This window comes from Acanthochromis polyacanthus, chromosome 11, assembly GCF_021347895.1.
Source record: "Acanthochromis polyacanthus isolate Apoly-LR-REF ecotype Palm Island chromosome 11, KAUST_Apoly_ChrSc, whole genome shotgun sequence".
NCBI classification, from domain to species: Eukaryota; Metazoa; Chordata; class Actinopteri; family Pomacentridae; genus Acanthochromis; species Acanthochromis polyacanthus.
In genome coordinates this window covers 28,427,118-28,439,679 of record NC_067123.1, presented here as the reverse complement: position 1 = coordinate 28,439,679, position 12,562 = coordinate 28,427,118, and the positions used below count along the sequence as shown (strand labels likewise).

The 12,562-nt window shown below is 40.0% G+C and overlaps 2 protein-coding genes across 2 annotated transcripts; one reads left to right on the top strand and one right to left on the bottom strand.

The window, feature by feature from the left end:
• Positions 1–7,951: 7,951 nt before the first annotated feature.
• On the bottom strand, positions 7,952–10,067 carry tfpi2 (tissue factor pathway inhibitor 2). Its single transcript, XM_022214116.2, has 5 exons — positions 9,919–10,067; positions 9,557–9,727; positions 9,179–9,358; positions 8,849–9,022; positions 7,952–8,426 (listed from the first exon to the last, which is right to left on the bottom strand). The coding sequence occupies exons 1-5, from the start codon at positions 10,031–10,033 to the stop codon at positions 8,344–8,346; spliced, it is 723 nt and encodes a 240-aa protein (XP_022069808.1). The 5' UTR covers positions 10,034–10,067; the 3' UTR covers positions 7,952–8,343.
• A 943-nt stretch (positions 10,068–11,010) lies between these two features.
• gngt1 (guanine nucleotide binding protein (G protein), gamma transducing activity polypeptide 1) lies at positions 11,011–11,898 on the top strand. The gene is made up of 3 exons (XM_022214117.2): positions 11,011–11,089; positions 11,213–11,311; positions 11,436–11,898. Exons 2-3 carry the CDS (start codon positions 11,216–11,218, stop codon positions 11,559–11,561), a joined length of 222 nt encoding a protein of 73 aa, XP_022069809.1. The 5' UTR covers positions 11,011–11,089; positions 11,213–11,215; the 3' UTR covers positions 11,562–11,898.
• The last annotated feature ends 664 nt before the right edge of the window (positions 11,899–12,562 follow it).

Sequence of the window (12,562 nt, the reverse complement as noted above, 5' to 3'; positions counted from 1 at the left end):
AACACCACAGGGAGAACTTTGAAAGAAAACCTCACAAACAGAAAGAGTCTTCTCATTGTTGTGTTTTCATTCGACAACTTTCTCTTTACGCTTAATTACAACACAACCAGGTGTTTGTCTGGGATTGCTGTCGTCACAGATTTGACATTCATCTCTCTTTGTATCACCCACAACCATGCACACATACACTCACACACAAAGCAGCGTTGAACATGTGGCTGCATATTTATAGGACATTATAACAGTGAAAGACATGATGAGCCTGTCATCCCTAACGCCACACGATCCACCAGCAGGCAACGCTGCCTTCAAACTAGCAGAACAGACAGAACGTCCACCCAGGAGAAGGAAAGGAGTGGACAAACACAATCTACTTGGGAATGTTAGTAATCTTCCAGCATTGAGAAGAAGATTGCCCTTTGTCAGCTACATTTTGCCTGCATGTCTGCACACATACATTCATTAGATGATGGCGAAATCATGCAACAGAACAGAAAACATGTGGAAAGAATCTTTGGATAGAAAAAGCAAAGCAACTAATCTAATTTTTTGCCTCTTTTAAGTTTCCTCATCCTCCCTTTTTTCCTTTCCACCTCTGGCTAATAATCCAAACATGCAACACCAAGAAATCCCTCCTGGCAAAGTACCCGCTTTCCCTGGTCACATTTGGAGTTGTGCTGGCGGTGGTGTTGTGGTCAGAGGACACTTCCATGAAAAAGCAAGACCTCTTCAGAGAATCCCCCTCATTATGGTCAGTTGTGGCAGTGACGGACGGTGCAGGATGAATGAGGGAAATGGAGCTGGAGCGAAGCCTGTTTTGTGCTGAGAATCTGCAGGATAATGACGCCAGATTAAAAAGGCCACATGATCGGTGCCAGTGTTGGCGGCATCCGTGCCCAGTCTGAAAGTAATAGGACGCGACTGCATCACATTCCCCATGAAGGAAAACAATCATTTTTTTGTCTCAGCACTACAGATGAGGCTGAAATGATTGCTGCCAGTTAAAAATTGTGGGGTGTGACTCTGACATTTGATAAAAGATAACACTTTATATTACAGCACTGCCAAGACCTGAAGGGGGGGATGTCATCTTGTGATGTTTGAGTGGATAATGTGCTTGTGCTGAGTGTCTGCATGCGATATTTTATTCATAAATGTCTGATTTTAATGTAGGCTTCCAGCTGTGAATCCAAAAAAGTGCCCTTATCCGAGTAAAATCACCACAGCTGCTGTCAAAGCGTTCAGTATTTGTCTCTGGAAGATATAATCACTTGAGTCTCTCTCTACTGTTCAGCTTGAGGAAATAGAAAGCGGCAGGTTAATGTGAATTCTAGATGAAGACTGATGAAGAGTAAAGCTATTACAGTCATTATTTTGTATATAAAACATTTATCAAATAGCTAAATATGTATGTGACTGTTTTGCTTCACTCTCAGCAAGTCTGTCTCTAGTGACAGCAGGCCACAGATAGACCCACAGGGCACTAAATTACCACCGAAAAACGCATATAGCAACTATCTTGTGAACATGACGAATCATTAAACAGCTAAAGAGCTTCATGATAGTCAGATGTCAGATAGTGTCATCTGACGTTTGGTGACGTGTCCTTTTTTATCACCGTGGTCGGTTTGACAGATCTGTCACAATCTGTCAAACCGACCACGCCTCCCGCCGTCCGGTGGTCTCTGGAGGATGGTGTCCCAGGTATGCGAGAGGATGTAGGCCCCCCTCGTCCCTGTTTATGGTGCAGCTCCCTCGCAGAGGAGAGCTGAAGACAGCAGAGGCTGTCGAAACATGTCAGCAAGGTAATACAACTTTTCTGAATTGTCGGTTTAAATAAGCAACACTATCATATAGTATATAACGACAAAATGACCTAATCCAACTAGCTAAAGAGCTGGTTAATTCCATGAACATTTGCTGGAAACTAAAGCAAACCTGAAAAGAAGAGTGACTCTCATACTTAAATCCATAAGGTAGCTTGAAATAAAACTCTCAGTGAATGCCAGTGTTGTTCAGAGTCTGCTAAATGTGTAAATTTGATTGCAGTCTTTAAGGATAATAGCATTTCAGTGTTGTTTTTGCTGCCCCCAAGTGAGTTATAAATACATTAATGTGGGTTTAAGAGATGTTAAGTTATTAACTGATACTTTCTGCCAGATTGTGTGTGTTTAAATCCTTTTCTTTTGGTCTTATACCCAAAGTCTACCTCTCATGAGTCAGACTAAAGATATTCCAACTGAATACACAGTCATTTTTTAAGATACTGATTTGACTGGCTAACTCAGACTGTGTAAACCTTTTATTTGCTTTAGGGGGAATTCAGGAGTTTTCAGAATCTGAACGTTTTCAAGAAGGGGTCACTTTACAGCCAGTATGGACAGCAGATATGGTTATATCAATAAATAGCTCAACAAGGACATCTGACTGTTGTTTTGATGTGTCAGTCTCAAAGATTTGAATAAGATTTGTCCATTTTAGACTATTTTTCAGTAACTTTGGACAAACTGAAACATATATCTATGTCACAGACATTAAACTGTTCGCACTAGGATACATCCCATAATACTGGTGCTCACAGTTGTTTCCAGAGAAAATGGAAAAAAAAAACAGATTTAGTGTTTAGACTGTGACACTTGGATGGATGGAAAACTGATTTTTCTTTGAGTTTTTGTCAATTTTTGTCAAATTTTTGTCATTTTGTGTCTTGTTTTTGGTCTTGTTTTTTTTGTTTTTTTTTTTGTTTCGTGTCTCCTTTTTTGTCTCTGCCCTGCGACAGACTGGCGACCCATCCAGGGTGTCCCCTGCCTTTGTCCTAAGTCAGCTGGGATAGGCTCCAGCACCCCGGCGACCCAAATGAAGATTAGGAGGTGTATCGATCATGGATGGATGGATGGATTTTTTTCTCTGTTGTCTTTTTGTCTTGTTTTTGCTGTTTTTTCTGTCTCATTTTTGTTGTTTTGTGTTTTTTTGTTGTCATTTTTATCTTGTTTCCGTCATTTTTTGTCAAATTTGTCACTTTTTTGTTTAGTTTTGTGTCTCATTTGCATTATTTTGTGTAATTATGTCACTTGTTTTTCTTGTTTTGCCTTTTCTTTTACACATTTACACAATGACCATTAACACATGATGCATTGAGGAAAGTTATATGAAATTACTTGCATTTAGTTCTATGAACTTGGTGTCTGTGATGATTTTCCTGTGTAGAGTCAGAAGCTGCAGAACATTCTTAATGTGTGTTGCATCCATCCATCTTCAACTCACCAGAATGTAAAGCTCTATACTATTTTATCCTCTTCTGTTTTTTTCCTTGTCTCTCAAGACTTTATTCCCTTGTCTGTTTCATTAACGGCGACCTCAAATTGTTATGGAGGCATGGTCCAGCTCCCAACTGCTAACGGTCTAGCAATGTCACGCAGACAGTGCCGTTTACATCTGTGGGAAGTGAGGTGAAGCACACCTGCAATTACTGCTCATATCATCATAAAGAACAAAAGGGAGACGTCTGAAACGGCCACTTTAAGTTGGACTTGAATAAATCAAAAGCTATTCTTCAGCAGTATCTTTGTCGCAGGTTAAGATTCAACAATTCATTTTCATCCTCTTGGCTTCTCCCCTGAGCAACTCTCATTTCCAACCCCATCATTCTTCACCGGCCCAGCAATGGCCCTCACTGCACTCTGCCATTTGCCAATTTTCTGACCTTCATAAGAGATCTGTAGTATATTTACCATACCACTCACTCACTCACCCTTTCTGCCACATCATCCATTGTGTCTCAGCCTCACCATTCCACCCTGTCTGCCTGCTGCTTTGTTATGACTTTTGCCTGTTCCCCGTTGATTTCTTCTTGGCTTTATCCCCTCTGGACCTGTTCACCCCTGCTGAGTGCCATCTTGCAGCTGAACCTATTTCTAACTCCTTTTGAGTTGCTAATGTACCAGATCTCTCACAACTATAAAACAAAGAAGGAATTCTGATCTTACTGGTGCTATTATTAATTTTAACATTGGGTAGCTCACTGTCACGGTGTCACGATTTACTGGGACACTTCAACAGAACCGAAGCATCACTAATGTTATTAGTAATGCCTGTGATTTCCCTGCTGTGACAAGTCAAAATGATTGCTGTGAAAGTGTGCCAGTGATGTCGAGCTACGCTTAGCTACTAAAATACTTGGAAAAAAACGTGGAGATCTCAAATAACTTCACACATAAGTGTTATAAATCTGTGCTGATGAGCTGGTTTATTTTGGTCGCCTACTTCACACGTGTGCTGTACACAATCCTAACTCCTTTATATCCCTGTCTTCATAGTTATTGATAACTACATTTTTTTTGCATTCTGAAATGTCTTAATTGTTGGATGGTTTCTTTAGCAAGTATCAAGTTTGCTCTTTACCTACAGTTTGCAATACATCTTGCTTATTCAATGAATTTGCAGCTCTCCTGTTCGGCACTTAGCGAGCATGTTGTGGGTCAGCTTTCCTAAATGTAATATATATTTAAAAGAAAAACTTATTAGGCAGCAAATTCAATTGGGCCGCTGTGCAGAGCGGCAGAATCTGCAGAGAACTGCTGAGCAGGAGCTCAATATAAAGTCTCTGACCTGTGGGAAGCCTGTAATTGAAGCATGCGGGCAAAGAGGACGAAGAAGCCCTTTATAGATTGAAATCTTCCCTTTATTATTTATTTAATTTCAGCACTTTTCAACCTTGGAAAAAAAAAATCATCACCTGACGTAGAGGGGGAAAAGGCACCTGTATTTGTTCGTTCTGCTCAAATCATTTTTAATCTTCCCAACCTTGATGAAAAAGGATTGTGGCCCATTGAAAGCAGAAGGTTCATTTATAGCTATGAGTCATCTGCTGCTGCAAAAAAGAAGCTTTTCTGAAACAACAAAAAGATTGTTGTAAAGGCCTGTGGAGAGTGATTGTGATATAAGTCAATTGGAATAATGTTCAACTGCTGAAGAACAGTTTAGGAGCACAGTTTTTACCACGTGAATGTGCAGACACAACTCTCTCCGATGTCTTTCAGTTGACATTTCTCTGGGAGTCAATTCAGAATTTGTACCTGCAAAGGATTCCAAAACATCTCAGGAGCAGGAGTGAGGAGTTGCCCGACTTGTTTGATTATACTAAGGCTACATATGTTTGGCAGCCAGACGGACGGTGAAGAACGGCCCTCAGTCTCATCACCAGACACATCAATCTTCAAAGTGTGAGGGGAAGGGAGAGGGACAGAGATGTTCCACTTCACGCAACAGAGGGTGATGAATGCTGGGGAAAGTCTGATGCCATGTCGGCGCAGAGGGGCCAGCTGACATGTTTGGTCTACAGCTTAAACAGACCAACTCTAACATCAAAGACATGGTGGATCTTAAAATAGAAATGTTGTACACTGTATGCTGCTGCTGTGATGACAGTTCTGCACCTGTTAGCAGGTTGGATCTTTTTTATGCTAAAAACCAACACATTCACCCAGTTGGGGTCAAAATGTCTCACTGAGGGGTTTGTGAGATAGCTGTAAGAATCTGACATATAATTAACAGGACAAGAAAAAGGAAAAGAAGTCTTACTTTTACAAAATGACTCCAAGTGTTTGCTTTTTTTCTTGTGCAATACCCCAAGGTCAATAATTTATGAAATGATTTAAGAGATGCAAACATTTATTCCTTTTGAAGGGTCTTGCCAAAAAAAAGTTGCAAACTGTGCAGACACATTGATCCCAGAATGGAAAATTTACACCCAAGGAGGCTCATTCCCATTCAACGTTTCAGCTCACATCCTGTTATAGGGAGTTTTCATGAGCAATAACAAAGCTGTTCATTATTCTATACGGACGGCTGTTTTGTTTGTCGATAATATCAGAAATAGCTATAATGGGTTTCCTGTTTGTGGCTTTGTGGATACTGGCACAGTGAACAAGACTGACTATAGCATCAGCTTAGGACATTGTTTTCTTTTGAGAGTCAGTGTCTTTAAATGACCCTACACAAAAGCGAGATTTCTAGATGGGATTTTTTTTTAACTTTTGCACCCAAAAAAAATAAAGAAACTCATCTAACATGTATCTGGATCCATGTGTTCCAAAGCTGGTTGTTATACTCCAATATCCAAAAGCTGTGAGATCACCCTGAAGACAGTTTTTACTTGAGTAAAGAAGACCCACTTACAGAAACAACTGATCGTAATAGAATAAATGCTGCTGAGTTGACGCCTGAGGTGCTTGGCACCCATTGCTGATAGGAGCACTTGCTGCAAAACTTCTTGTAGGTGCTGTTTATGACTTTAAAGCAGCCAGAAAACACAAGTAAGACTTTCAGATTTTTCATTAAACTTAAATTAGTTGTTTTTTTAAATTAAAAGTTTACAAAGCGTATTTATTCTTGCTTGTGCCTTTAAAAAAAAGTGTCAAAGTTAATTTTTTGGTTCTTTGTGGCTGTTGTTAGATTTGTGAATCTACCACCAGGGGGCATCTAAGATATTCACCTCCACCTCCACCTACAGAAGGCATTTAGAAGCAGCATCATAGGATCATTACCAGTCATGTTGAATGGCAATACAAAACAACATCATTGTGTGACAAATGGTGAAAAGGAGCCTCTTACATAGAATTAATCCAGTTATAAATGGGAATCATGCTTCAGTGTAAATGTCCATTAACCAACGCTGAGAATGAGGGACAAAATGACTCTGTCTAATGTACTGCAGCTAATGAAATAACCAGAGGATCAATTCATCTCAGGGCCCTTGAACTACAGCGAATCTTTTGCAATCAGTAGCGATGATATTGCCACCCATTAATGGTCCAAGACAGAGCTTTGTTAGGATTAAAAGTTACACACTGTGTCTGTTTGCACCCTCTCTAAAATTTGTCATGTCATTTGGTTATTTAATGAGCACACAAGAATCTGTTACCACGAGGTAGAGTTAGGCTCAGAGCGAAAGATTTATCATCAGAATGGTCAGCGCTTGTGTGAAATGCTGAACACAAAAAGGGTCGAACAGCTTAAACCTCATAAAATATGCTCTTTTATTCTTACTTTTATTTTTACATATTCATATATGCCACTACGCTGATATTCTTATTTCTTTGCATTGCAGATTTTTTTCTTTAATTCACTATTAAAAATTACCCCGAAGGGCAAGAAGCTGAAATAAGCTTAACCTCAATTCCCCCACCTGTTTCACCGCGAGCAGCAGGGATGATTTCAAGATTATGGCTTTTAAGGAGCTGCGTACAGACTATCAGGATAACACCCTCCCTCTGTGCTTTGGTTCTTAATAGCAAAAAGGCCCAGCCAGATGTATTGCCTTTTATTGCTATTTATAGGCAAAGCCAGATGGATGAGCAGTTTCCTTTGATATCGTCCATAAATATTTATTGTCTGAAAAAATCACACAGCACTTCAACGATTCTATTATAAGAGATGGAACAAAGAAAAGATTTAGAGCCATCATCATATTCTAGAAACACAGAGTACCTTGGAATTAATAGCCTCCTTCACTTAATGAGGTTACTGAGATGTCTCTTGTGGTACATAAAGTATATTATCTGAGAAAACCAGAGTAGCAGCATTGACAAAAAGGAAAATATAAATTATTACATTATAGGTTGTAAACCATGGCCAGATAATATTTAATCATGCAGTTTTGTCTCCTCTAAATATAAAGTTCTAATGAACCTGCCACAGCAGTGTTTGCTGCTCCCTGATTGCTTCCTTCCTGATTCGAAGCTGTGCTGAAGCGACCGAGATAGGCTCGAGTGCTTTGCAAAGTATTTCCAGATAAGGAGGGAAGACAGCACCATTAGTAGGAATGGAAGAGCAGCCTAGAGATAAAGTGAAAGTGACTAACAGAAAGTGAAGAAAACCAGCCAGGCCTGTTTTTCAGGTAATAACAGACACTCTTGAAGGTTATAATCACGCGTTCCAGTGACTGAAGAGGTTGAGATGCACAGATTTTGAGTTTAATTAATAAAATACCACACAAATACAGTCATTTGCTTAAAACAGCAGCGTCAAAGTACAGAAAGAGGCAGAATTCTTCAACAAATTCTGTATATCGTGTCAAAAAAATGGAGCTCAGAAAATAAAGAAGTTCTCTATAATAACGGATTACTTTTATAAAACACACAACACATACAAACAGTATCAAAATCAGGAACATTAGTGCAGCAGTAACAAACTTCATCAACAGCATACAGTAAAGTCACATTTGAAACGTTGCTCATAAGGCCTTACAAATACAGCCCGGTCAACATTTTAGCATAAACAAACACGTTAGTTTCCACTAAGGACTCATCCAAGTGAGACTTCTTGAAGGGAAGCATCAGACATCTACGCCTGCAAGAATGTGATGTGATTATTTCGATTCCGTCTCATGCGCCGACCTTTTCCTTGGCCTGTCTGCTTTTTCACCCCTGAAAAACAAGAATACAACAACTGATTAGAATTCTTGTGGCTTTCCATACTTATAATTAAGCAAACACAACTTTCGAGAGACTGATTTCGCCTACTGCTCTCTTAGTCATAACATAATGACTGGCTGTTGTCCATAAATGGTTTGTGGAGGACATCATCTGCCCCTGAGTTCATGTTAGCGGTTCCTTCAGATGCCATGCATTTATTTTTGTCCTGATAATGTAATCAGCTAAGCATAATTTGTTCTTCTCCCAAATTCTCCCTCTGACTTTTTGAATTTTCTCCAAATTCAAACCATAAGTGGTGGTGAGTGGCTGTCCAGACACTGTCATTATCGAATAAAGGAGTCTCTCTCTCCAATTATCATGCTCAGTTATAATGGCTTCAGTGTGAGTTGTGAAACTTTTTTGCTCACACACACCTTTGACACACACGTCCATGCAGCTCTGGCGTGACACAAAGTTGTTGCTGCTCCCTCCGCAGCCAGAGTAGACGAACTCCTCGCACATCTTGGTGGCTTTGTTGTAATAATAGCGAGTTATGGAGGCTGAACACCTCCCTTTGTCCAGATGGTCCAGACACAGCACAGGAACAGCTGCGGGTTAAAGAAAAAAACATGACAATGAGGCCACTAATCATAGTCTGAGAGAAGGAATTGCTCAAGTTTATGACTGTCTTTGTTGTGCATCCTTGCAGACATGAGATGCAATACTTCAGGTTTGCTCAACAGCAATACACAGTTTCTACTAACTTTTGTGTGGACTGCAGTAATCCATGCAGGAGGTGAGGTCTTGGAAGCGGTTGGAGTTCCCCTGGCAGCCTCCGTAATAAAAGGGCTCACACTGCATGGTGGTCATGTTGAAGAAGTAGCGGGGGAACAGGGCACGGCAGGGACCCTCCTCTTTGGGAAACCTGCAGATTTGGGGAATCTCTGAAGAGAAGAATGGAAGTTCAGGAATCAGATCTGATGGCACAAGACTCGCTCATTTATCCCAGCAAGAACAATGCATCAACTAGTTTTCATGTTATACTTTAAATTAAAGGATAAAAAAAGTAACTTAGCAACTTTCAGGGGTGGTCAAGGTCACCATCATCCCTGGAGTGTTTGCTCATCACACTGAAAACTTACTTGGGATTCTGAAGCACGTCTTCTGGCACTCCTGATAACTCTTGAAGTTATTGGCATTCCCTTGGCAGCCTCCATAGTAGAAGATCTCGCACTTCTGGGTGATAGTGTTGTAGTAATAGCGCTCGATTTCTCCCTTGCAAGGTCCCTCGTCCACTTGAAGGAGACACACGGCTGAAATTAACAAGGAAAAGGTGTGAATGAAAGACGAAACCCGCTCAGAAAATCACGGCAAATGAGGTTTGCTAAACAGAAACCAAACTGGATAGTGACGCGCCTCGGGGTTGTAAACTGACAATCAGGAGTCGGTTTCTGTTTTTAAAAGGTTCGGTAAAATACGAAAGCAATGAATGCACGGAGCTTACCTTTAGGTGACAGTGCCAAAACGTTGTAAAACGTGGAAACGAATGCAAACAGCGTCAATGTGCAGAAATCCATTGTGTAAGTTTTGGTCCAAGTCTTTCCTGCTCTGCCGACCATCCCAGTTAGATCCTGTTTTATAGTAGTGTTTCCCAGGGGAAAGTCAGGGGCGGGGAGGCTGTGACTCATTCCAATACTACACAGCAAAGAGATTAGATTGGTGATGAATTCTTTCATGACATCAGGAAGGATTTTTTTTTAACGTTGCAATATCTGCTTGTAAGGCTGTCGATAATGACTAATCTCAAATTCAACCCAAATGAATCCTGTCTGCTTGAGAGGAGTCAAACAATTACAGTAACAGGCCAGCCATGGTGAGGAGGAAGAGGAAGAACGTGACCCAGTCACTCCTCAGCATCTCTGTAAATTTCCCCAGAACAAGTAGCTATTGTGTTTCCTTTATGAGACAGACACTCTTGTGAAACATTTACTGATCTTTGCTTGAGTTCCCACCACACACTCATCTGACTGGATTTCAGTCGCACACTTTCACTCACTGTCACTATCCCTTTATCAACCCGAAGACCTACATTATCATTTGTTTTCTTTAGTGAGTGCAGTCACCCTCGGAGAACAATCTTTCTTCACTAAGCTTCCCATTCTTTACAGCTAAAAGTATCATTATATGAAAATTGAAGCAAAAAGTCTGAATAAAAATGTACATTTCTTGCCTCATATAACTACCTATCATCATCTACAAAACTGCCATGCAGTCATGTTCAGGACAATGATGTGTCTCCACCTTGACAAGTGGAGGCTAAATACAGATTAGCAGTCTTATCAAAATGACCTGATACATGAAGCGCCACCCCTCAACCCATATCTAAGAAAACTCAGTTAAAAAAATAGCACAAATCCAGCTTTAATATGTAATATACAGTAAATACGCTTTGTTGTCTTAACAGCAAAAGGACCCAAATGGACACCTGTTGGATTTGCCCTCTCATTTGATAGCGTACTTGAGCTACTGGAGTGATCGTTCAGTGGGGCCTTGTTTTAATCAGATTAGTGGATTAGAATTGTTTATGCAGATTACTTTATAACCCAGATTGAGGGAGAGGAGAGGGATTCTTCAGCAGGATATCGGGGGTGAAGGACCGCTCCCTGTAAGCAGTCGTGAGTACATTCCTATTCTTTCTCTGAATTATTTTTTAAAGTTTAATCCTCCAACATAATTGATCTGTTTTATGGGAGTGAATCTAAAAAGAATTTAAATGTTATTTTTTTCCATTTTGACAGACAATGCCAGTCATAAATGTGGAGGACCTGACCGACAAGGACAAGGCTGTGATGGAAGTTAACCAACTTAAAATTGAAGTGAAACTCGAGAGGTGGTTGGTAAGTTCTTTGCCTGTTTGAATCTAATTTGACAAAGCACGGTTAATTATATCAGGAAAATTACTCAGAACTGAAATAAGCTGCCGGAAAACATTACCTCAACACCTTTGTTTGATTGTTTCAGACATCTAAATGCTGTGAGGAAATCAAGGACTACATTCAGGCCGGAGTGGAGGAGGACACCCTCGTCAAAGGCATTTCAGAGGAGAAGAACCCCTTCAAGGAGAAAGGTGGCTGTGTCATCTGCTAGACTGGACCTGAGGAGCTTTTCATATCTCAGATTAGCACCCGAGGACATTCTCCCTCCCTTCATAAAATGGATTTGCAGACTGAGAAGACTAGAAGGACACATTAAAGAAAGAATTCATAAACCTTCCCATGTAAACGATTCCCGATTCCCCGTCTTCTGGCAAGATTTGTAGCCTTATAATTTTATTCTTTGGAAAGACGCAATAAATAAGAGTTGTATTCGGCAAGGGTTGTATAATGCTTCTCTCTCATGTGGTGTATATAGTCTGAGCAAATGGGCTCATTTGTTGTTTCATCCACGGAAGCAACTGTCATTAAATGTGCACATGTATAACTCAGCCTGTCTCTGTGATTCACTGCAGGTTTCAAGACAAGGTGGAGAAACAGATATATCTCCATAACTCAATTTGCATACATTTAGATTTAGACCAACTTTTTCTCATGAGTCTTGATAAGATTGTTGTCAGGGTAAATATCAAACCTTGGGGCAATCTGTGTTTGCAAGTTTAAATTCTGTGTCTACACTTTTATTTGAAGTTTTGGATCATTTAATTTATTCTTCTTGTAGCTTGCTTTTGGGAAGGGAAAAAAAACCTAAATGACAAAACGTTCTCTGCAAAATATAACAGTATTGTTCTCTAACTTCTTCCTTATGTCTCTTGAAAGCCATAATGCAGATGTTAAGACTTACCAGAAGGGATTTTCCTTTTGCTGATTTTTTGTTTTAAAGTAATTCAGACTAAACAATAAAATATCTAATGTCTTTCCCAAGAAAATAGCAGAACAATAAAGCTGATATGTGCTTCACTTCCTTTCTGCTTTGCAACACACTCAGATTTATCTACTGATTCTAGAGCATCCTTAATTCTTTTTTTTTTAGTTTAGTTTATTAATTTGGCGGTGTTTCCCCAAATAATGAAGTTTAAACATTACAACGTCTTATTTTTCCACTGGGTTAATGTGTGATCCTTTGCCTGAATCACAAACTGGGTTACTGTTAGA

What these genes read in the sequence shown, in the direction of transcription:
- tfpi2 (XM_022214116.2), bottom strand. Translation starts at nt 10,033, where the DNA reads ATGGTCGGCAGAGCAGGAAAGACTTGGACCAAAACTTACACAATGGAT. An exon ending in TTTGGCACTGTCACCTAAAG is followed by an intron (nt 9,728 to 9,918) that starts GTAAGCTCCGTG and finishes TGTTAATTTCAG; the next exon opens with CCGTGTGTCTCCTTCAAGTG. An exon ending in TTACTGCAGTCCACACAAAA is followed by an intron (nt 9,023 to 9,178) that starts GTTAGTAGAAAC and finishes TTTAACCCGCAG; the next exon opens with CTGTTCCTGTGCTGTGTCTG.
- gngt1 (XM_022214117.2), top strand. Translation starts at nt 11,216, where the DNA reads ATGCCAGTCATAAATGTGGAGGACCTGACCGACAAGGACAAGGCTGTG. An exon ending in TGAAACTCGAGAGGTGGTTG is followed by an intron (nt 11,312 to 11,435) that starts GTAAGTTCTTTG and finishes TGATTGTTTCAG; the next exon opens with ACATCTAAATGCTGTGAGGA.